The sequence below is a fragment of the Lipotes vexillifer genome, unplaced genomic scaffold (assembly GCF_000442215.2).
Source record: "Lipotes vexillifer unplaced genomic scaffold, Lipotes_vexillifer_v1.1 scaffold1158, whole genome shotgun sequence".
NCBI classification, from domain to species: domain Eukaryota; kingdom Metazoa; phylum Chordata; class Mammalia; order Artiodactyla; family Lipotidae; genus Lipotes; species Lipotes vexillifer.
The window spans coordinates 925,997-949,596 of NW_006793745.1; the positions used below are offsets into that span (position 1 = coordinate 925,997).

Below are 23,600 nucleotides of genomic sequence, written 5' to 3' on the forward strand. Positions count from 1 at the left end.
CATTTTCCTTTGTAAACTCTTAAACTATAAAGGGTCAGAAGAGAGACAAAGAATTTTGATCTCTTACCTTTTTTAGAACCATTTAACCCGTCAGTATTTGGTTTTTTGGTTAATTGTCACTTCTAAAGGTAGTTAATCAATCAGTGGTGTTTCTTTACGAAAGTGTGACAGGAGTTTCAACTTGGCTGGGGAGAAACTTGTTTCCATGTTAGCATTGTAATAACCACTCAGAAATCACTATAGCATCAAATTTCTGTGCTTTTAAGATGAGTTCCTGGCGCAAACTCTTACACCTGTAACACTGATGAAGTGTGTGTTGACTCTGCAACCAGAGAATAATGCCAATAAACTGAGTCAAAACATTATATGAATACTTTAATGCAAAATGCTTAACACTTAAAATTAGCAAAGCTTCATTTAAATTAAAACTCCGTTTAACTAAAGATGGTTAACCCCAAGAATGGTGCAGTAGTGGACCTCTGCTATATAATGCCAGTCCTAAGGCAATACAACATCCAAACGTCGGTGGTCGCCTCCTCCACTGCCCTTCTGAACCCTAAGGGCTCGGGGAGAGGGTACTCAGACACAACAAAACACAACCCAAATAAACTGCGCGGTGATTCCTAAGAGTTATAACCCATTTGACTAAGCTGTCCAACCACACAGCTGGGGAATAACTGCAGGTCTTGTTCCAGAGCTGATACGGGGTTGTTTTTACAGCTGGGTAGAAGCTCTGCACTAGGTGAGAGGTCACAGTTTAAGGATGCATGTTCTGTAAATAGTTACTACATATACACATTTAGTGTCTGTAAACACTAGAAATATACATTAGACAGAGTACCCTTACCAGGTGGGTACAGTTTAAAAAAGAAGATGAGGTAACATGAGTCTCAAAGTCCACAGGATTCCTGCCTGAAGAGTTTGAACAGCTGCCAGTAATTCACTTCCAATGTGCAGGGGTAAGGCGCCTCTGGGACCCTCAGGGTTTGCCAAAACTGGATTCACTGGCTTTCAGCATAGCAACCGCATCTTTCACTGCATGGTAGATAACATTCTTCACCTGAAAAAATGAGAGAAAATATGGTCAGTTTACCATGAGATCTAAAATCTGTCAGTAAGAATAAACCTTCCCCCTACCAATTTTATACCATGCTCTTGAAACTTAAAACTCAAAATTCAATATGAAATGTTAAAAATACTTGAAAGGCCCCTGGGCTCCTTTAGGCTGTTATTTTATACACATTTTAAACCCATGCCTCCTTTGAAGAACTTAAAAGCTCATTTTCCCCCTTCCAGAGGCTTTGATCCTACGTGGCCCTGCCCCCAGTGAGTGCAGACACAAGCAAGCCCCAAGGTACAGCTCTATTTTTCAGAGTTTATCTATTTCCCTAGTTTTCCAAACATGGAATCATACGTTAGATGATTCACTACTGAAAGCCTCTAAACCAAAATGAGATTTCCTCCATGTTTATTCCTCCTTCGCCTAAGCAGGTAGCAGAACTTGACATAAAGCCAGTTCATCAACTCACTGTACCAAGTGTGGTGGTATGGCCAAGTTTGCTGATTATTTTTATAGGGTCGGTAATGAGCTACAAAGCCAGAGTCAGAGAATGCCAGGAATCACAGCCATTTTTACCTGTAATTTATCTTCATGATTTGTATGAGTCTGTGACAGATAGCGGAATTCCTGAGTAAGCCAGAAGCAGTGTTTAACATGTTCTGGAGAAACAAAATCTTCAGCCACCTTGATACAGCTATATAAGTTATGAACCTGGAAAACAACAAGCCGCACAGTCACACATGCCGAAGTTTACAGTGTAAGGAGAATAAAGACTAAAGAAATGGTTCTTGCCTGATGCGGAGCTCCTGCTGGGATAAATACCACATCTCCAAGAAACTGCACGATAGCCCAGCCCTGAACTCCATACTCTTGATGAAGACGCTTTCTTAGTGATCGGTCTAAATACCAGCTCTGGTCATGAATGGGGTCGTGGTCTGCGGGGTTTTCTTGACCTTGCTCTTCTGATACCTACAATACATTCCAAGTATTATGAAACTGAGTGACATGCTGGGTCTCCATGAGGGCATTTTGCCCCCTGGACAGTGTGGGCAGTCAGTCAGTAAATGTCAGGCCTTCTTTAACATGTGTCCCTGTTGGCAGAAAGAGAAAAATAGCACTCAAAATGACCCAAGGGGAGACTGAAAGAAAATGTGGGTTCCCTTCTGTCATTTCCTGTAAACCGTGACTGGCAGTCCGCATATTTTTGTAAACACTGTGTTAGGACAGTATTTTGGCCTAGGCTTTTGAATGTAAGTAGACTTAAGCTCCTTAGAAATAGACTTGCTACACTGCAGTTCTTAAAAATCTGTATTCACTTAACAATTTGAGTTATGAAACAGTCCCACAGTTGGCTGTAGGTTAAACTCGTTTACTCTAGACCCAGTATCTGGCAGCACAGACTCAGGGTGACACTATCAAAGGAACAATATGGTGACCAGCAGGTTTTCTGGAAGAGTCAAATTATCCTTAGCTAGAAACATCCTGATTGAAGCAAATGCTGGTTAAGGGTCTAACCTGGCACCAGGCAGCAGGCTAGGAGCGTTCATATCCACTCCTCATGAACAGCTGAAGAATACCAGCCACAAATATCTGGGCCGCAACTAGCAGCCTCAGTGGCGAACAGGTTAAAAACTGAATATGCCCATCTTTCCAGCTGCCTAGAACTTCCACACAGAACCCTTGCTGAACAACCTGCTAACTGCTGGAAACCTGGAATCTTCAAAGTCCCTGTATCCCTTTCCCGCTTAAGCTAATGGCCTCATTAGGGTGTGAGGTCTTCCTGACCTACTACTAAATGAGGGTGGATAAAACCAACAGGGACCTTAGTAACTCACTTGGAACACAGCTATCAAGAGCAAAGAAATGATACATGGACTTCTGAAGTGCTTAGATTTTTAAGGCAATAAAAACAAACAGACACTACGTGATCATCAGAGGAACTACCTTGAAGGGAGAGCACAAAAACCTCCAGATGCACTCTGACATAACACACAGACATAAGAAAAAAGATAAGTTTCCCTCTTTTCAGAGGTGTTAGCCTAATCATCTAGAAATCGTTGTTCCTTAGCAACCAGCTTCAGCCTATCCAATCTGAGATGCACAGATCTAACTTTTGAAGCTGTGATTATTCTCTAGTAACCCAGTCAGGTCTCGACATGTAGTATAATACTGATATACTGCATATCTCTCTTCACATGCCATAGGGTAAGGAGCACACCTTTTTAAGAAATTCTCGTATCTTCTCTGTGTCCTTAGCAGCATATATGTGCCAGAGGGCTCCTGGCTTCTCTTTTCCTTCAATAAATCGCTTTATCGTGAGTTCATCAGAATCTCCGTCTTGGATGGTTTTAAGGACTTCTGGAGCAAGAGAAAGCAAACATCAGACCACAACGTCCCAGCTCAGAGAATAAGCCCCACTTTTATGCTCAGCACCCTACCTTCTTCTTGGTCACACTGTCCTTTGGGAATTCCCACATAGACCATGACATTAGCCGCATCAGACACATCTAAGTGAAGATTTGTCGTTCCGTATTTCCGATCTTCTGGAGTAATTAATCCTGCAAACAGAAAATGCCTTAAATTTACCGAGACAGCAAGGATGCCTCAGTCTTTCCCACTCCCTGGAATACGTGGTCACAGAACTTAAAAGCTACCTTTCTAATCATGTAAAAGTAATGGAACAATATTTAATATTAAGTTATTTTGTTCTTTCAACTTTGGGGAAAAAAGTTATTAAATATTTATTTGTAAGAATAAAAAACCAACTCCTAATACTAGCACTTGTTTCTGGTGATAGGCAAAATAGGTTTCCTCCTGCTGAGAACAACTAAAAATCCTTGATGAGATTATTTTTTTAAATATTTTTTTAATGAGTCAATATGCCGGCAAGAAAAGAAGAAAGCCAAAACTAGAAAGCAGGACTCGGGAACAGTACAGTGGACTAGTGAGGCTGGGATTTGCCAAAAGGATGTTTGCTCAAGCAGGTGAGCTCAAGCTTTGGTTGACACAGACTAGAAGGATTCTGGGGTAAGACGTAAGATGGGGAGTCTAACAGAAACCCCCCCTCAGAAACATGAAAGCTGGGACCTCAAATGACTATGTACCCAGTGCAAGAAGAACGCTGCCCACATGTTCCTTGGATCCCTCAACTGTGAAAGAGGTGAGCCTGAGCACGAGTTCCACGCTGGTACTCATAATCCGAGACTCTAACCTCTTACCCCAGGAGAAGGCTCATTTGTTCAGCATTCACCCTGAGGCTCGTCAAGCCCTGCGGTTACCTTGGACGCACATCCTGACATGCAGTCACTGCTTCTTGAATGGGCAGCAGAGCCAAGCATAGCTTGGGGTGGGCAAGCCGAGGCTGTTCTAACCTGCCAGGCCCTCAAGCAGCCCTGTCTCGTTCGGAGGCCAAGGAACTTCTCTCTGGCTTGCAGGGGCCTGTGGTTTAGGAGCAGCTATACACAGGAGAGGGGACCTTATCATTTCAACCGCAGACCATGGCCCTAGGGCTCTGCTGCACTTTCTTTTCTTTCCAGTTTGCTGAAATATCAGCCCTAGGAGGAGGTAAAGCAACAGATATTGGACAAAAATCATAGGATATATGAGATTTCCTTTAAAATAGTAAAGGAAAAATATAAAGGGAGGAAATAAGGAAACAATTATGGAAAAAGAACCTGAGAGCTGTTGTAACTGGGGGATGAGTATATGGGAAGTCACTGTCCTGGACTCTCACGTTTTCAGTGCATTTGGAAATTTTTCTATAGTACAAAATAAACAAGTAAAATCTGAGAAGAGAAAATAACAACACGATAGAAGGCAAACGAATGAAATGAACAGTTATTCACGACAGCACGGAGGAACACCCAGAAGTCTGATTGCATTTATACAAAAGCAGGTTAAACACTAAAGAATGTTCTGCAGGAACACAAACATACGGTAAAACTATGAATGTGAGGAAACAATAAACACAAACTTCAGGGTGTTGGTTAACACTGGGGGCAGGAGGAAGGAGGCGGAGCTGGGAGGAGGGAGGAAAGGTGAGCAAGTCTCAGAGCCTCGTCAGAAGCTGTTGCTGGTTTGGCCGTTGCCAAACTGAGTAAAAAGTGTTCCGCAGAAGAGGAAGGAAACGACACCTACCCAGCCGTCAGCCCCAAGTCCAGCCAATCCCAGCTACGGGTGACGGCACACTAATAAAACCAGGCTCTAAACTGAGACAGCCTGAACTCAGATGGAACCAAAAACAACGGTCCCAGGGAAAGGATTCCCAGAAAATAGAAAATCCTGAAACAAAACACACCATGGACTTTTATGAAAAGAACACAAGCTGACACAGTAGGCGCTGCTGGGTGACAGAGCACTGGGGTTGGAGGCTGGGTCAAGCCTAGAAGTTAGGAGACTTAAGTCCTCCTCCCACACCTGCCACTAGATGCCCCTTGGATATCCTGATCAGGTCACCGTCCCCTCTATTGTCCTGAAGTCCTGGGCCCCATGTGTAAAACTGGTGCTGGTGCTGGAGCTGGAGAAAGGGGGACTGTATGGTCCTTCCAAAGAGCCTTTCACTCTACACTGTCTGTAGAGAAGTCACAGCTCAGTCACCCAACTTTTGAAAAATGGCTGCTCTTTAATGATGTTTATGATAAGGTGTGAGGTGTTTGAAAATGAACACGTTTTGTTTATTTTCAATCCCTAACTGCTTACTCTGAGCAGGAACAATTTTGATAGAAAAAGCTATTATAGAGTAACACTGCCCTCTATGTGTTGGTATCTAGGAGGAAAAGGGCTGCTGTCAAGTCATTTAAACCAAGCCGACTATTTATTTTGAAGTTTTCTCGGATAAGCACTTCTACCCTATAAAGCTGCATCATTTCTGTAAGGCGTGGATAACCACTAGGCAACATTACACCATTTGCTTTAGTGGAAAAATGCTTCCATTTACGTAAATCCCTTGCAAATCCTCCCTGTGAACAGAATATGCCCCAAAGTCCCAGCCATCCAGCTTCTTTGAAGGGCTCGGGGGAAGGGACCATCTGGGCATCTAGGCTGTGGCAACTTCCCAAGGTAAACTCCCCTCTTGGAATGTCCCCTGAGCTCACTCCAGGCGCTTCCCCGGGCGACCCCACCGGAACAGAAGAAGTGGGGGGCTGAGGTCCAAGCCCTCCCTCTCCCAACAGCATCTGGAGAACGTGGCAAAGATGCCAGAAGACTCTGGCCTGCCACCCTCAAGTCGGAGAGACTGGAGTTGGGATCATTATGGGAGGAAGGAAATAAATCGGAGAAATACAATTCCAAGGGTGTTTTCAGTACTAACTTAAGTAGCTAACTACTACCCACCAACACAGAACATTGAATTTAAGAGTAGCAGATGCTGAAACAGCTGGAATGCTAGCAGACTGACCTAAACGTCCGGCAACATTAAAACAATTAATAAAATTACATTCATTCAATTATGTATCGTGCAACCGTTAAAAACGATCACACTAAAAACCATTAAGCAACACGTAAAGATTTTACTGTATAATATTAGGTGTAGGAGAAACTTTTTAAATGGCATATGCCCTACAACTGCAACTACGAAACGGAAATATACATACACGTGGCCAAGGAATGAAAGGAAATATGCAAAAATGAAGACTACTGCGGTGTTAAGGGTTAGGGTTACAGACGTTTTCCATCTCTCCCTCCCCCAAAATCAATGCTCCAAACATTCTGGCTTTTGCCTTTACTTCTGTAATAATTGTTTCAAGTGAGCCGCTTCTTCCTTACCATAAGCATTATACATCTTGGGACCCAGATCCGGCCTAACAAAGTAGTTTGGCAGCCTTGAGGCCAAGTTCAGTTTGCCATCTCTCCGTGTGTACTCAGGCAGTGGAATGTTGGCCATCAGATCATCAAACCTAGGACAAGAGAACCGTGAATTTGCAAAATAAGCTTGTGTTTCTAATACATCGTGGGGTTTGATTTGTTCCTTCTACACCAAAAGGAACAACAAAAATATCTGTGCTCGTGAAGATGGAGATAGCTATCATTAACAACATTTAAGATTAGCATATGATATCACTTATATGTGGGTTCTAAAATATGATACAAATGAACCTATCTATGAAACAGAAACAGAATCAGGGACATAGAGGATAGACTGGTGGCTGCCAAGGGGGAGGGGGTTGGGAAAGTGTAGGAGTGGGAGTTTGGGATTAGCAAATGCAAACTGGTATATGTAGGATGGATAAACAACAAGGTCCTACTGCAGAGCACAGGGAACTCTATTCGATATCCTGGGATAAACCATAAGGGAAAAGAATATAGAAAAAGAGTGTATAGACATGTATGACCGAGTCACTCTGCTGCGCGGCAGAAACTAACACAACACTGTAACTCAGCTATACTTCAATCAAAAATAAATTTAAAAAAACCAATATTTAGGATCAGAATTATAGTGCTTATGAACAAAGACATCTTCTTTCTCTCCTACAACACACATATATATCAAAATGATCTCAAATACTGCAGACAAAAGATCTGAGCAACAAATTCCTGATGATAAGTAGTGACACTAAGGGATATATTATTCATTAGCTCTGAGGATTCTCTGCAAGGTTCAAGCTCAGTTCAGGAAAATGGATCTAGCAATTCCGCTGTCTTGTCTAAAGCAATGATATCACTGTATTATACCCAACCCTAGCACGTCTGATCTCACTCCTGCCTCCAAATCAGTGCGTGCACGTGTGAGTCGGCCTCTTCTCTGGCGGAGCACTACAGTGGAAATGCGTGGAGTTTTCACTAGTGAGCCAGATTTAAAAGTCAGTAACTTCAACTTACCACCTCAAGAAAAGTTTATCCTACCAGGTCAAGGACAGGATCATCTCTCCCCTCCCCATAATCGTACCTGGAGGGCATCATATCTCTAAAATCTTCTCCCGGTGGCCAGTCCTTAAGTTTCAACACCATTGGCTCTTTTTCATTTTTCAAGCGGTCTGCAAGGTAACCGGAATTACTGAATTGCTACTATTCATTAACTCGAACACAGACCAAAGTGGATGGCAAGTTAGCAATTTAAGCCTTAACAGTGCAAATAAAACTTATCTCTGCAAGATCGTCATAACCTGATACATTTGGTATACAAATATTATTTTTCTTTAATATCCCCCTCCTGCAAATGGCCAATCATTTTATTTCTACAGTGCCGAGAAATCCATTCATATGCAGGAAGCAGCAAGGGGCAGCAAACAGAAGATCACCAACTAGTTTGAATTACAGCCCTGTCTTTTCGAAATGCTATTCAACTGCTACTCCTTTGAGATTTCAGACACTCCCGCTTGTCTATTCCACATACGCGGTGCTGTGACAGATCCAATCTCCTCCTAGACCGTGTTCTAGAACAAGCGGGCAGCTCCCCAACTAATGAACAGCAATTTAACAATCAAAGGGCCACAGATTTTAGAAAACCCAGTTTTCTGAGGCCAGCACGAAATAGAAGTGACCCACTTTGCTCAGGGAGACCGAAGCTACCTGATGTTCTGTCCAGGGACAACTAGGGCTAATACGGCCCACTCTCCCCTGCCTCCCCATCTTCTAGGTGACACGTACAGGGTTTAGTCAGAACTACTTTCCTGTAATAGCGCAGTTACCCACTGCAGGTAATGTGAAGGAACCAAGAACCAAGGAGCTCTAATTGAAAAAAAATATGCTGACAATCATGATTAACAGCAATGATAACCATTATTTCACTTCTTGCTGTGTTCCAGTCTCTGCTCAAGTGTTTTAACCATTTAGTCCTTACAACTAAATCCAACATCCCAGTGAGATCTGGCACTATTTAATATTTCTACTTTTGGATGAGGAAATTGACAGATGCCTGAGGCCATCCAGCTATTGAAATTAAACAGCAGAACTGAAACTGGAACCCAGTTTCAAACCTTATATTCATGAGGACTAACATTTGTACAGCGTCCCGTAGTCAACCGAGTCCCAGAACCTAGTTTGAACAGGTGCACACTCCAGGAGAGAAGAAACACAGGAAAATACGGGTACAGTGTATGTTCAGGACAACAGTGGCGTCTCAGTGTGGGTGGTGTACCGGGGGTCTGGGCAGCAGAATCATCAGTATGAAAAAGGCAGGCTGCGGTGGACTCTGGGCTGCCTTAACCATTTGCAGGCATGAGGAAGTGTGAGCCCCAGAAAAATGCAATTACCAAGCTCACGTACACAGCAAGTACATATCAAGAGTCAGGATTTGAACCCAGACCTAACTGGAAAGCACACTGTAGTACGTGTGGCCCTCAATCCCCTTTCAAAGGACCTGCTGCCCAGACACGGCTTTGGGGTCTGCGTCAGCTGCAGAGAGCTGTCCTGCCAGGTCATGCCCTACCTGGAGGCCGAGGGAGGTGAGGGGATAAAGGCCCTGACTTTCCCCACTTCAGCCCAGTCTGAGACAATGAGAGGCGATGCCTGCTGCAGAGCTCCCTGCCAGGCTGGCTGAGGCTCCGCTGGCCTCCGCCGCAGCCCGCCCTTCCGCCAGCCCGGTCCTGCTTCCTCCTCCATCTCAGACGTTGATCCCCAGGGAAACACCTTACGTCTGAAACCCAACCTTAACCTCTACGTGTGGAAACCCCCATCATGCCCTACTTAGAGTTAGCTATACCTTTGACCTAAAGTTCGTTGAAAGTGCGGGCCATAACCTGCAAACGTGGGTAATGGGAAATAAGGAAGCAGGAGATTACAAGGTGAAAATATGTCGTGAAAGAATGAGAATGATAAATGAGCAAAGTTGAATTATTGAGTCTAATAAGAATGAACTGGCCAAGCCCTCCAGTGGGGGTGGGAGCATGAGGCCAGGTGCCTGTGCTGACGAAGGGGTTCTTGCAAACAGTTTACTGACTGGCCAATCCACGGAAAGGGCCCAAGCTCAGCACTAGACACTCAAGCCTCCTTACCACCACCATCCCCCCTTGCCCAGGTGAAGCAGGCAGTGACCAGGATAACCTGCGTTCAACGGATTCACATTCTCTGGCACTTTCAGTTCTACTTATCTTGTTAAACATAATTAAATTTTTTTAAAAATAAAGAGGCTATATAAAACCACGAGCTTTGAGTCACAAGCCCTGGCTCTATGCTCCCCTCCCCTTGGGCACATTTCAGTCACAGGACAGACCTGAAGCCACCTGAAGAGGAGGCGGCTAAAACCTCACTCTCTGAGGAACTACGAAGCGAATCTGCCTCAGTTCAAAAGCATAAACTTTGTAAAAAGAAAGGGGGAGAGGAGATAAGACACTGATTTTAAACTCCAGAGTCACAGAAAATGCTGTCGCTGCCGCTGGAGGGCCACAGACTGCTGCTACTCCCGTGCCCCCTCCTTTCACATCCTCAACCCCCTTAAAAGGTCTTTAATACATACTCGGAACATCTTCAAATCCATCCCAGAAGTCTCCTACTGTGGCTCCTGTGATGATTTCATTGGTTCTGCAATTAACGAGGTCAACTTCCTGATTTCCAAACTCTTTCCTGAAGGATTCCGGTTTCCAAAGTTCAGTGTTCAGTTTATGATGCACTCCTGACACCATCACTGGCTAAGAGGAGAGAACGTAGACTTTAGTTTGAACTCCCCCAGCTCCGTCCCTTCACCCGAGGCAGCCCTTCCTCAAACAGCTGCTGACGTGTTTCTCTGTGGCTGATCCCCAGTCTCAGATCCCAAAGTGACAGCTTAGTCCCCTGAGTCACCTGCTACACACACCCCTCAGACTACACTAGTGAGCTTCTAAGAGCAAGGATCACACCTTCCAACTCAGATCCCGCTACTCACAGAATACCAATGCCAAGGCCCAGGGCTGGGCAGGGGATGTGAAGCAGAGACAAAGGCAGCGAGAGTGCCTGGTCCAAAGAGGATGCTGCCTCTGGCCTGCAGCTCATTGTTACCAGGCAGGGATATGGCCCTGGATTGCCACGTCTTTTGTTATCCAAGACAAGCCAGAAATCCTGATCTTTATGTGCAAGAGCCTGACTAAAATACTGGCAACAAGTTCAACTTTTAAAAAACATTATCTAATCTAAACAAAACATGCTGGTGGACTGTATTCGGTCTGTCATTGTCATCGTGAGCAAATCTTGTTAGAACACAGGACTGAAAAAAATAATTTTTTGTGGTTAAATACATACATTTTTCTATTTGGCAATTCCCCAAGTCCTGGCCTTGTCCAAGAGCAAAGTGTTCCTTTACTGAGGACTCCATTTGGCCCAGAACAGAAGACAAAGATCCAGAAAACATAAACCAAAACGAGAAAGCAGAGGAGCAGGTCTACGAAGCCATGCATCTCCTAAACTATCAACCAAACCTTAAGACTGAACATCACTGCCCTTTAAAAAGCAGGCTCCTTCCCTTGGGAGACTACACACCAATTCCAGGTTGACACCACATGGCTCAGGGCCACCTAAGATTGTCTTCAGCACAAGGTTCTAATCCATGGAAGAGGGATGCCTGGTTTTTATCCTGTTTTGTGTAATCCCCCAAACCCCACCAGCCTGAGCCACATTCCCACTTCTCCTGTTGAAGTTTATCACACAAGAATCACCAAGAGCCCAGAATGCTCTCATCAAAAATCCAAGGATGACTGGTTGGAAGCAATCAAAACCTCATCAGAGAATACAGAATACAGCTCAGGAATGTCTGTGACTCATAGCCACACTCTGCTCTAATTGTATTCACAGTAAACAATAAAAAGAGATAAAGTATATGCCATTTATAATCCAGGAAGGGGGCAGGAGAGGGGGGCCTGTCAGGAGTCTACCAAAGGCACCAAGACGGGGATGTGAAGTGGGTTGGAAAGCAGAGGCCCCGCTTACCTGCCCTTGCTTCCAGCACTCCCTAAACACATTCCAGTTGCTCTTGTTGTTGGGATCTTGCAGGCACAGCAGGCGGCTATCACACAGCCAGTAGTGAGGAGTGTCAAAGCCCAGGATGCTGGGCTTGATGGTCAGTCCTTGCGGCCGCTTAGATAAATCGGAGCAAGTCTTATTTTGCACCAAAGAGGCAAAGATGTCATCAAGGATTTTTGGTGTATTCTTGAGTCCATTTTCTGTCTGAATTTGAAAAAAAAAAAAAACACGAGTCTTAAATATGTCATTCCCTACCATCAAAAAATCCGTTCCTATTATGGTAGGATGAGCATACATTACATATCCAGGAAAGAAGCTAAGCCACGAAAGAATCTTACCCTCAAAAAGGTAAGTCCTCTTCCTCTACCTGACATCACAACTCTCAGAAGTGGGTACAGGAAAAAGCATTAACAGGTGAAAATGACCCAGCCCAGAAATCTAACGATGTGGAGCCCATGTGCCAATGACACAGCCTCTGTACCCACGAAGGAAAGCATGGGACTCATCCTTCTTTCTACTTTCTATTTCAGTTTCTCCCTACTCTAACTCCAATTCATCTTTACAAGGTGGAGTAATAAACAATAAAATAAATGCGTACCTTTCCTGCAGGGGAATTCAAGAGATTTCGGAGGAAACCAGAATTGTTGTTGCTTACAGGTGTCAAAATTGTGCTGTTAAAGGTGTGGAGGACTGTGCTGGATTTGCTCAAGGGGGGTAGGGGTGGAAGGCATTTGATTTCATTCTTTAAAATTGGCATCGTTGGTTGTTTTTCTAAAAACAAATCAAAAACATCCAGATGGAAAAGCATTCTGAAACGGCAAATCCCTTACTAGTCTTCTACTGACAGAATTACTTTGGAACTTGGGTTTTCATTCACTAGAACCCAAAAAACTTAAGAGGATAAATGACATTACTGATTTAGACATGGATTTCCAACTGCTATTAAAAAAATACATATCCAATAATATCCAAGGTGATACTACGGTAAACTGCATTTTTTATTTGTTTGTTCCTGGTATACAAAATACAATTGATTTTTGTAAATTGACATTGTAACTATCAACCCCGATAGATATGTTTACAAATACAGATTCTCTTAAGACTTTTCCCATGTATAATTAGATTGCTTACAAATACCAACAGTTCTATCCCTTTCTTTCCAATCCTAACATCTCTTTGTTTGTTTACCTTACTGACTCAAATAGCTAAAACTTCCAATACAATGTTTAATAAAGGAGTGAAAGCAGGAATCCTTGTCTCATGCCTGAACGCAAAGGGAAACTGTTAAAAATTATTCAACCAATGAAAAACTTCAATCATAATTTAGGATGTTTGCTGTTAGTTTTATTGTAGAAACTCATTAGATTAAGGATGTTCCCTTCTATTCCTAATTTAAGGTTTTTTAAAACAAAAGTATAAATAGGCTTTGAATTTTACTCTTTTTCTGTATCTCTTCACATGACTTTTCCCCCGCTTTTTTAATGTTAAAACTACAGCTGCATTTCTGAAGCTCTGCTTGGTCACCCTGTATGATTCTTTTATTTATAGTGCTAAATTCTATTCACTGAGATGTTGTTTAGGATCTTTGCATGAAGGAAAGTGATCTGCAATTTTCCTTTCTTTAACACAGCCAGAAGGCAGAATCACCAAAATCCTAATCTAACTACCTGATTCCAAACCCATGCTCTTTATACTATCATCAAGCATCCTGGGACAACAGCACAGATGAAAAAAATAAAGCTGAAGCCAGAACGTTGCAACTTAGACAAAATAGGAAATACACACAGGGTTAAGGGCAGAAAGGCAAAAATCACTATTAAAACACACACGTCTCAGCCCCCTCCATTCTCGCCAGACACAATCTCAACCTTACCTAGAGTTATCCCGTAAGCAGAAGCTCTCTCTGGCGCTGCATGTGTGTCAGGTCTCAGGGCGACTGCAGGGAACCACTTTCCACTCCAACTACTTCTAACCGCTCTGTTCTCACCGTAACTAAGGCTGCCAGGACCCTCTAGCAACAGGCGAAAGTTCTCGGGGAGGCAGGAAACACTCACCCTTGTTTTCCTTGTTGACATTGCCGCTGGTCAGGTCTGCCAGCCAGTTCAAAGGAGATGTGCTGGCTGGACAGGCAGGCTTCACGCTGCTGGCCGGCTTGGACGCAGCCTCCCCACCTACAGCCACAGGCTCCAACGCCGAGGGGCTCTGCTGGAGCCCGGCACCAAGAGTCGATTTTTCTCCAACCAAGGAAGTCTGTGGTGAGTGCAGAAGGAGAATCTTGCACAAGCTGAAAAATTACGTTTCCCTTTTCTTACCTTCTCCCCTAACTGCTCAGCAGTAAGAGAGAAATATCCAAAACAAAACCACCTAGTAGCCCTGGACATCACCACCACTGCAGTAATCTCTCAACAACAGAGCAGAACTATGTAGGAGAGATTTTAATCTTTTAGCTTTTAAGTATTACTAGTAAAAATATAAGATGCAAGTGAAGAATGTAAATACAGCAAGATATCCACCCCCACCCTCGTATCCCCATCTCATGCTTGTTCATGTCCCTATCACTCCGTTCACCATGTTGCTTTGGAACGCCCAGTTTGTGCCCATCTCCCCTGTGAGCTCACCCCTGTATCATGAATAGGCACTCAAAACCCAGTGGCTGAGTGAGTGAACGAATAAATGAGGCAAGGTAGGAAATACAGCTGTGAATTCAGAAGGAAATGGGATGCAGAAAAAAGAAAATGCTCTTTTGATTTAGCATAGTGTAGTAGGCTTTAAAAATTGATGAACATGGGCTTCCCTGGTGGCGCAGCGGTTGAGAGTCCGCCTGCCAATGCAGGGGACATGGGGTTGCGCCCCAGTCCGGGAAGATCCCACATGCCGCGGAGCGGCTGGGCCCGTGAGCCATGCCCGCTGAGCCTGCGCGTCCGGAGCCTGTGCTCCGCAACGGGAGAGGCCACAACAGTGAGAGGCCCGCGTACCGCAAAAAAAAAAAAAAAAAAAAATTGATGAACAGCCCTAAAAAGAATTCAAAACATAAACTGAACAAGAACAACAAAAACTGGACAGACAGAACACACCACTTATTTTTCTATTACTTAAAAAACTGGCTTGACAACTCAGCTAGTGCGTTTATACATACGTAAGAAGGAAAAAGGAGAGTCAAATTCCTGTTGTGGTCCAGGCCCTCACTTTACATGTGATATAATTCTGTGATGCCCGATTACCAGCACTGTTTACTATTCCTCTCTTACTGATGAGGAAGCTGAAGCATATATACATCAGTTCATTTGAGCCAAAGTTATACAACTGGAAAGTGGCAGCAAAAAAACTCAAATTAGGTCCTGACTACGAAGATCAAAACTCTTCTACCTACGCCGCCCTCAACACCACAGCTTTATGAAAGTGTAAGAGAATTTCTGATTACTAAAAACAATGTGGGATAATGATTATTGGGGTGAGGAAGAAAAAGGGAGACGGTTGGGGGGTAGATGGGATGGTGAAGGTGAAGGGAATGTCACCAGGAAGAGGCATGTGAGCACGAAGGAAATGTACATTTTTTATGTGGAGTGAGAGCTACATAAAGGTTTGTTTCAGTATTATTTCCTTCAATTCTTCATATATATTATGGGTAAAACATAGTAATTAAAAAATTTGTAAAGCTTATCTGAATAATTTTTACTGTGTAAAACATGAGAAGTTAAAAAGCCTATGCAAATCTGACAGCAACTTATTAGGTAGACTATAATAGAAAAGGTTTTTGCTTTTTCAAGGAACAAAATTAAAAGCCTACTCAAAGAGGCTACAAACGAGGCCCACAAAAATAATGTGAAACTTGAGAATGGGTCTATAAAGTATCACATAAACCATGAACTATCTCTTTCCACTGACAGCTCTCCCCATGTTCCTTTCAAATATACTACAGGAATCCTTGGGTTATTTGAAAATAGACAGACAACAAGCACAGGATGGTGAATCTAGCATAAACAGTAATACCTGTTTTATGTCTTCCTTTGAGGCTGGCTTTGAAAAGAGTTTGAACTGCCTGTTTGAACAGGGACAATTTGCCTTTATTCCCCATTTTGCTCTTACAGAATGAACAATGTCTCCAACATCATAGAGGGCTAAAAAAAAGGGCACAGGCAAACATCTGAACAAAGATATTAGGTACTTTCAACCTCAACATTACAAAGCAAAAGCTTATATTCTAATAGGATAACTTTTTTTTAGCAGCATTTTTTTTAGGGTGCTTACACTCCCCGCTTTATGTCCTAAGTATGCCTTGCCCCAAGTGCGCTATTTTCTTTCCTTTTACAAAACTATTTACAAGGCCTTTACCAGAAAGTTTGGGGGCATTATTTAATACATTTCTCGACAATTTATGGTACATACTAAAATAAAGTCAGCAAGTGATTGTACTACACAAAGTAAAACCGAACTACCAGCCCCTATGAGCTACCCAAAACACAGGGAAAGGAAAAGCATAGCACCACATGAAATACCTTTTCCAGGAATGATCTGCGTAGGCATGAGGTTCTCTGGTTCATGTATCTGGCTCTTCACACATCTCAGCCAAGAGAAAGTCTTGTAGGCAGCGCCTGCAAATAACTGATTTGTAGTAATTGCTCTTTATGGACTCTGGTCCCAAAAGTTTCAGAAATCCATCAACCACAAATCAATGAAAGGCTTAATTTAAGAGTATAAGGGGCTTGGAGAAGCGTCAAGTCAGTTCTCACCCTGTTGGCAATTTTTCCTCTTCATCCGATAGCAATCCACACACACTCCAAACCCACACCGAGGACACACCCAGTGCAGGTTGAAGATGGTGGTGTCACACACATCACACATTTCTCGAACACCTTTGACAGCTCGCTTCCAAGCAACCTGTCCTACAAAAATCAATAAATCACTTAGTCTTGGGGACGAGAGGGCTCCTGAAATAAAACATGAATTGGGAGGGGAGCTGATGCCATTCCTCCCTCTCGCTGGAGTTCCCATTAACTGTTCAGCCTCCAGAGCCCATCTCAAATCCCCCACCACCGCCATGAAGCCCTCCTGGATTCCTTCAACACTCCCATCAACTTGTATTTGTACTTCAGACTCAGGCCTCTTCACACTGTACGCAGTCAGGTGCAGTTTTACTTCCCTGTAGGAGACTAAACTCCATGCAAGCAGAATCCCTGCTCAGGCTGTACCCTATCCCCACACCCCACCCCACCCTCCAAGGAGCTCTGCATAGTAAGTCCTGCTGAGTAAGCCAGTGAAAAAAGCAGCATTGGTTACACAAGCTGGAGTTCAGACACAAATATAAAGGAGCAGTGGTTCTTCACATTTTGGGTCATGAGACCGCCTGAGACTCTAAAGGCAACACGGACCATGCTTTCTGCAAAGGAAAAATAATTGACTCAACTACACGAACCCAACCTTCAGTGTTGAGTGTCAGGTTATTCACAGATGCCCCGAAACCACTCAGACTGCCCATTAAAAACCCCAGGGCGCTGAGGGAAACCTGGAGGGAGCAGCCCATTAACTAGTGGGGGGCACAATGATCCAAAGTCGGTTCCATCATAGGCCAGTGTCGGAAACTCAATTTTTAGAGCCAGGAGTGATGCAGGCACCCAGGACCGACTCACACTAACCAAGTAGCCAACAGATTGAGGCACAGTCAAGGATTCTATGAAGCAGCATCTTCTGTTCCAGTGGCCAAACCCCGAAAACTGGAGAGAGGGGCCTTCCGGGACTGGGCAGGAAATCGTACCCCACCCCCCGACCATGGAGCAGTGCCACATACGGCATTAGAAAGCTTCAAGGAGTAAGAGCAAAGGGAGGACATTTTCCTGCATCACAGAAAAGCCCAACGTCTGCTGATTAGACTGTCTGTCTCTCTCTTGAACAAGACAGGATCAATACTGTCACATGAGTGTTCTACGGAGAACATCTTTTCCTAATCCAGTCAGTGGTTACTTCTTTCTTCAGACTGCCCACAAAAGAAACGGCTAACTTCAGTTTGCTTTAAGTTAATCCAGCTGCTGAGTGAACCTCTGCCGTTTCATTACAATGTAAAAGCTCAGTGCACAATACATAGAACTTTAGGCATTTTACACATGAGATTTTATGAACTTCACCTTGGTCACTTGGATTAGACTGTTTTATTAGAGAGTAGTCTTAGATCTCTTAGCCACCTATTTAATGATTATTTGTCATTGAAAAGACAGAATAAATGTATAAAAGCTGAGACCTGCTTCCTAATCTCAGGATCAGAGGGTACCCTCCACCCCCCTCTCTAGCGACACCTTGTGGTGGCATCTTTCAGTATCACTCACAGTGAGTTCCTCTCTCCAGCTGACCAGCTTGTCACAGAGGAAATAAAGAGGAACAGGATAATCAAATAGGCAAGGAGGAAACGTTAATCACAATTACATCTTTAAGGACACATTTTTCAGACGACTCACCTTGAGCAAAGAAAAAACATCAGTAGCTTAAAACAGCCCTTCCGATTCAGGAAGCTACTAATACATTCCAAAAAATTGTTTTTGCAACCCAGCCATTCATATACTACCTCTAGACCAGTTACTTAAGAACTTTTCTTTAAATCTTCTCTTACTTAAAAGTACACAAGAAGAAAACTTTTGTATCTCTACTGAAAATGGAAAGCCAGTATCACTTGTCCTAAATAGATTATAGGAAAAACACCTTTAATACGATTCTTGACTTATCAGTCTCTACTACCCCAACAGAACAGTGATTATAAAGCTGCTCTTCACTTTAGCAGGACTCTGGCTGCCCATGGAGCTCACAATCCCATACCCCACCTAGATCTGAACTCCCGCTCCTGGGAATGTCAGTTCCCATTCCTTGGACTCTGAGATGTAACAGTGTTCAAACTTATCCAGTAAGTTATTTTTGTGCTTAAGCTATAGCTTCAGTTAGTCCCTGGGACCTACAACCAAAATTCTTAGGATCAGTATGTGTGGATGCTTATATTGAAACATATTCGGCTATGCAAAGTCTGAAAAGATATCTACCAAAGGGATGGAAAGGCCTCACTTTTAACTTGCCACCATTTGGAAAAGATAAAATGATGGAACAAAGTGTGAGACTTAAAAAGATAGATGCCCCTTGGTGCTTCTGGCTGGATCTCTCACTTCTAAAGGCACACAGACAAGAGGTGTGCTGTCCTCTTGGACACCGTACCTTGAGATGTCATGAGGGAGGTCTGGTTCTAATGTGTCACCCACACTGATCTCTGTGGTTTACTGGGCTGCCAGATTAGTGTGAGAGTGCTCTCAGGGAGTGGCACACTCCTGCACACACCCGGCTGGAACCTCCAAGTTTTCCCTGAAAACCTTAACTCTAACAGAATCATTTTCGTCTGTGCTTGTTCCCATTTTCATGCCTGGGTCCCAGCCTCCTCAGACCCTGATTCAGTAGGTCTAGGGTACAGCCTGTCCGTTATCTTCTTTGGGATGTTTTCTTAAGAACCTTTGTCTTAAAATAACCCCCTTTTGGTGAGACCACACTTGTTGGTCAGGCTGTGCAAATTCCACCACCACTTCACCTTTACCTTTCTTAACAAACAATTTAGTAATTGCCCTGAAACAAACCCCACAGATAGATCACCGACTCTGATGAAATCAACAGGCAGAATCTGTTACAAAAGGAAAAATGCAACTTCATTAAACCAAAGTCATCTACACTTGTGGGTGAAAATGAAATCCATGCAATTAGGACTTAGGTGGCATTTAGGAACAAAAATCAAGTTGGACTCAAAAATCCTACCCCCTAAGAGATGCTCTTACTGTGTGGCTCAATAGTTGACATAGCTTCCTTTTCAGAAATCACCATTTGACAGAAGTGGTCTCCAATGTTGGCCAGGATATACTTTGCTGTGTCCAAATCAGTCCCAACAACATTTTTGGTTAAAGGCAACCACAAGCCAATTGCTTCACTGTCATACTTGTTTGGTGTTAAGAAGCCTTCTACCCGCAATACACCATGTTTGTTGAACTGTAACCTAGAGGGAGTGAGAAAATAAAAAAAGGATGTTACATACACGAAATAGTGATTTACATCTTGTTGTTACTTTTTAAATGTTATTTAAATCAAGCATTTCCTTCCCAGTTTTCTATAATCTCCATGGCTAATTACAGCCACTTGCTACTTGGCAACATCAATAGAAAGGTTTCTAAAACTACCAAGTTTTCCCCCAAAAGACATGGGGGGTTGGCAGGGAGAGGGAGTTGTGCTTTCCACTCGAACCAAGATCTACTCATGTCATTTCCAAGGACAGCTACTGAACCTGCCTGACTTGGAACTTAATAGAAAGAATAATCACAAGTCACCACAGAAGTAAACTGATAACAAACAGAAGGTGACAAATAATCTGACCAAATTTCAATACAACTACTGCTTCAAGAATAATGCTCAGGAGGGGAAGGCTAACCCTAGACAACACTGAAGCCATGACCAGACAGATCCATGAGGTATTCAAGACCCCTAGAAATCCTAGCTGCAAATTACCGTGCAAGCTTCTGGAATAAGAGGCAGTGTTAAGATGGGCCTCGGTACCTAAGAAGGTGGAGCAAAAAGCAGAATATTTTCTCAGCATTCTCTTTCAGCGTCTTTGACATCTGCCATGTTTCTTCTAAGCTATGCAATAGTTTTGGACTTATTTAAACACAACATTGTATGTCAATCTAGCTGGAGACACAGAAGCAGACATAAAACACCCAGGGAGGTAGGGTATGACAGGTATCGTAACAGTCATTGAGTCTTACAGGAGTCAGAGGAAGACGTGCTGACTATGAGTTCTGTGGGTCTTGTATGAAGACTTCACGTTCGAGACAATAATTAAGCTTGGCCTTGCAAGAAAAACGCAGGCACCTTGATTTCTTTGCTAGTCATTGGGCAGCTGCCAAAACTTTTTGAGTCCACGAGACACACATAAAGTTGTGCTTTAGGAAAAGCATTTGTACAGAACTGTGTAGAATGAACTGGAAGGACACTGGGAGTTGCATGACGGATGCAAATGTTTTTGCAAACATTTGTTTGCAAAATGTTTTTGCAAATTTCTAGGAGTCCAAAGGAGAGATGCAAGATTTTAACTGATAGCCCAAATTAGAGCTAGTCATAGTTCTAAAAAATAAATTTGGAAGCCATTTCAAATGGGGAGGAGATGGAAAACAGGATTTGGCAACTGAGCTTTACCACTGAGACCCTACCCCCTCCCATTTAATCTGCAGAATTTAATGAGAAACAAATTTCATAAGCCTAATGACAGTGCCGATCTTCACTCTAAACATCAGGGAAAAAAAGGCTTTGCTTTTACAACCATGATATTCTTTTTACCAAAGAAGTGAGTTTGTTTGCGTTTCTAATACACTGACTTCTGTTAACAGTTATCACAGCTCTAAATGCCATACACACATATTATCATGGTGCTTTTGCAATTTACTCAGGAATGAATGGGACAAACTACCATATAAAAAACTCTTAAATAAACTCTTCATTAAATAACCCTGAATCTGAAAGTTATCAGCACAGATATATTTATTGATCATTAAAATGCCCATGCATTTAATTCAGTTCATCAGCAAATGCCCATGCATTTAATTCAGTTCATCATCAATCTTTAATCTTGACAAAACTAAAGGAGAGGAGAATAGGAAGAAATTAAAGTCAACACTGCTGTTTATGATTAGAACTAGTTGAGACTGAAACTACCTAGATTTCTGAAAAAAATGTATGATATCTAAAAGCTCATCTATACCCAGAACAACACTGCTCAATTATATATCAAAAAGACCAGAAGGTTACCCTTCTCTTCACTCAGGATGGAAGAATTTGAAGAAAACTAATTTGACTTAAAGAAAAAAAAAAAAACGCAATGTAAAGATGAAAGTTTTTGCCTATAAGAGCAGAAAAGATTTTTTCAAGATACACCGGCTGGGGCTTCCCTGGTGGCGCAGTGGTTGAGAGTCTGCCTGCCAGTGCGGACGACACGGGTTCGGGCCCTGGTCTGGGAGGATCCCGCGTGCCATGGAGCGGCTGGGCCTGTGAGCCACAATTACTGAGCCTGCGCGGCTGGAGCCTGTGCTCCGCAGCGACAGAGGCCGCAATAGTGAGAGGCCTGCGCACCGCGATGAAGAGTGACCCCCACTTGCCACAACTAGAGAAAGCCCATGCACAGAAATGAAGACCCAACACAGCCATAAATAAAATAAATAAATAAATACATTGTGTATAATTAAAAAAAAAAAAAAAAAAAAAAAAAAAGATACACCGGCTGGCAAAGGTACATGGAGACAGGAATGCTCAAACCCTGCCAGTGGGCATGGATGCAGGTGCAACCTTCCTCCAGGGCTATTTGGCAGAACTTATGTTTTGAAGCCTTAAAACACACACACCTCCTGACCCAGTAGTGCCACTTCCAATAACCTTTCCAAAATAAATAATCAGAGATGTGGACAAGCTGATGATCATTTCTGTATTATTTTTAGTGGCAAAAAATACATAATAATCTTACCACCAACAAGGGAATTGGTTAAGTGAATTTTCCAACACTGTTATTATGGGTTCTTGCATAGTTATTCAAAAGTATTTACAAAAAAAAGTTAACATGATCAAGTGGTTCCTATTACGAACTGTGAAAGTATGCACTGGAGAAAGTAAAATTCAAAACAGTATATAGGGACTTCCCTGATGGCGCAGTGCTTTTGAATCCGCCTGCCAATGCAGAGGACACAGGTTTGAGCCCTGGTCCAGGAAGATCTCACATGCCGCGGAGCAACTAAGCCCGTGCACCACAACTACTGAGCCCGCACTCGAGACCGCAAGCCACAACTACTGAAGCCCATGCGCCTAGAGCCCACGCGCTGCAACAAGAGAAGCCACTGCAATGAGAAGCCCACACGCCACAACAAAGAGTAGCCCCCACTTGCTGAAACTAGAGAAAGCCCATGCGCAGCAACCAAGACCCAACGAAGCCAAAAATAAATAGATAAGTAAATTTATTAAAAAGAAAAAAACAGTATATACAACACGCCAAGTAGGTATGCTTGAATATATTTTATGACCAAGTAAACACTAAAATGCACTGAAAAGTTAACAGTAGTTATTTGTGGTGGTTTTTTAGAACCTTCAGAATTTTTCTATGTTTGTTACTTTTTTGTGTGTGTGTGTGGTACACGGGCCTCTCACTGTTGTGGCCTCTCCCGTTGCGGAGCACAGGCTCCGGACACGCAGGCTCATCGGCCATGGCTCACGGGCCCAGCCGCTCCACGGCATGTGGGATCTTCCTGGACCAGGGCACGAACCCGTGTCCCCTGCATTGGCAGGCGGACTCTCAACCACTGTGCCACCAGGGAAGCCCTATGTTTGTTACTTTTAAAAATGGAACTTTAGACACCAGGCCACCGTGCTACTCAGGCCACCACCCTGCCCCTCCAGCGGCTCCGGGTCGCCATCACCGCGCACCAGCCAGGTGGTTCCAGGGATTTTTATGTCAGTGTCTTTGAGGGACCACTACTTCACTGGCCACATGCTTGCAGGATCTTGGTTCCCAGGCCGGAGGTCGGGCCCGAGCTACTGTGGTGGGAGCTCCAAGTCCAAACCACCGAACTAACAGAGAACCTCAGACCCCAGGGAATATCAACTGGAGTGAGGCCTCCCAGAGGTCCTC

The 23,600-nt window shown here is 43.4% G+C and overlaps 1 protein-coding gene across 3 annotated transcripts in view; it reads right to left on the reverse strand.

Annotated features, from left to right (window-relative positions):
* Positions 1-361: 361 nt before the first annotated feature.
* Positions 362-23,600, reverse strand: part of KDM3A (lysine demethylase 3A) — a 63,196-nt gene continuing 39,957 nt past the window's right edge. For 2 of the 3 annotated variants that reach the window (XM_007466734.1, XM_007466735.1), the window contains exons 12-26: positions 19,720-19,934; positions 16,657-16,809; positions 16,423-16,518; positions 15,917-16,044; positions 13,981-14,176; positions 12,525-12,697; positions 11,894-12,130; positions 10,452-10,623; positions 7,944-8,031; positions 6,824-6,954; positions 3,499-3,618; positions 3,279-3,418; positions 1,853-2,029; positions 1,637-1,771; positions 362-1,060 (exon numbers count right to left, since the gene is read on the reverse strand). In XM_007466734.1, the coding sequence (XP_007466796.1) occupies positions 980-1,060; positions 1,637-1,771; positions 1,853-2,029; positions 3,279-3,418; positions 3,499-3,618; positions 6,824-6,954; positions 7,944-8,031; positions 10,452-10,623; positions 11,894-12,130; positions 12,525-12,697; positions 13,981-14,176; positions 15,917-16,044; positions 16,423-16,518; positions 16,657-16,809; positions 19,720-19,934 (2,242 nt within the window). In that variant the 3' untranslated portion in view covers positions 362-979. The remainder of the gene's footprint in view (positions 1,061-1,636; positions 1,772-1,852; positions 2,030-3,278; positions 3,419-3,498; positions 3,619-6,823; positions 6,955-7,943; positions 8,032-10,451; positions 10,624-11,893; positions 12,131-12,524; positions 12,698-13,980; positions 14,177-15,916; positions 16,045-16,422; positions 16,519-16,656; positions 16,810-19,719; positions 19,935-23,600) is intronic. The other variant, XM_007466736.1, reaches the window with a different exon arrangement.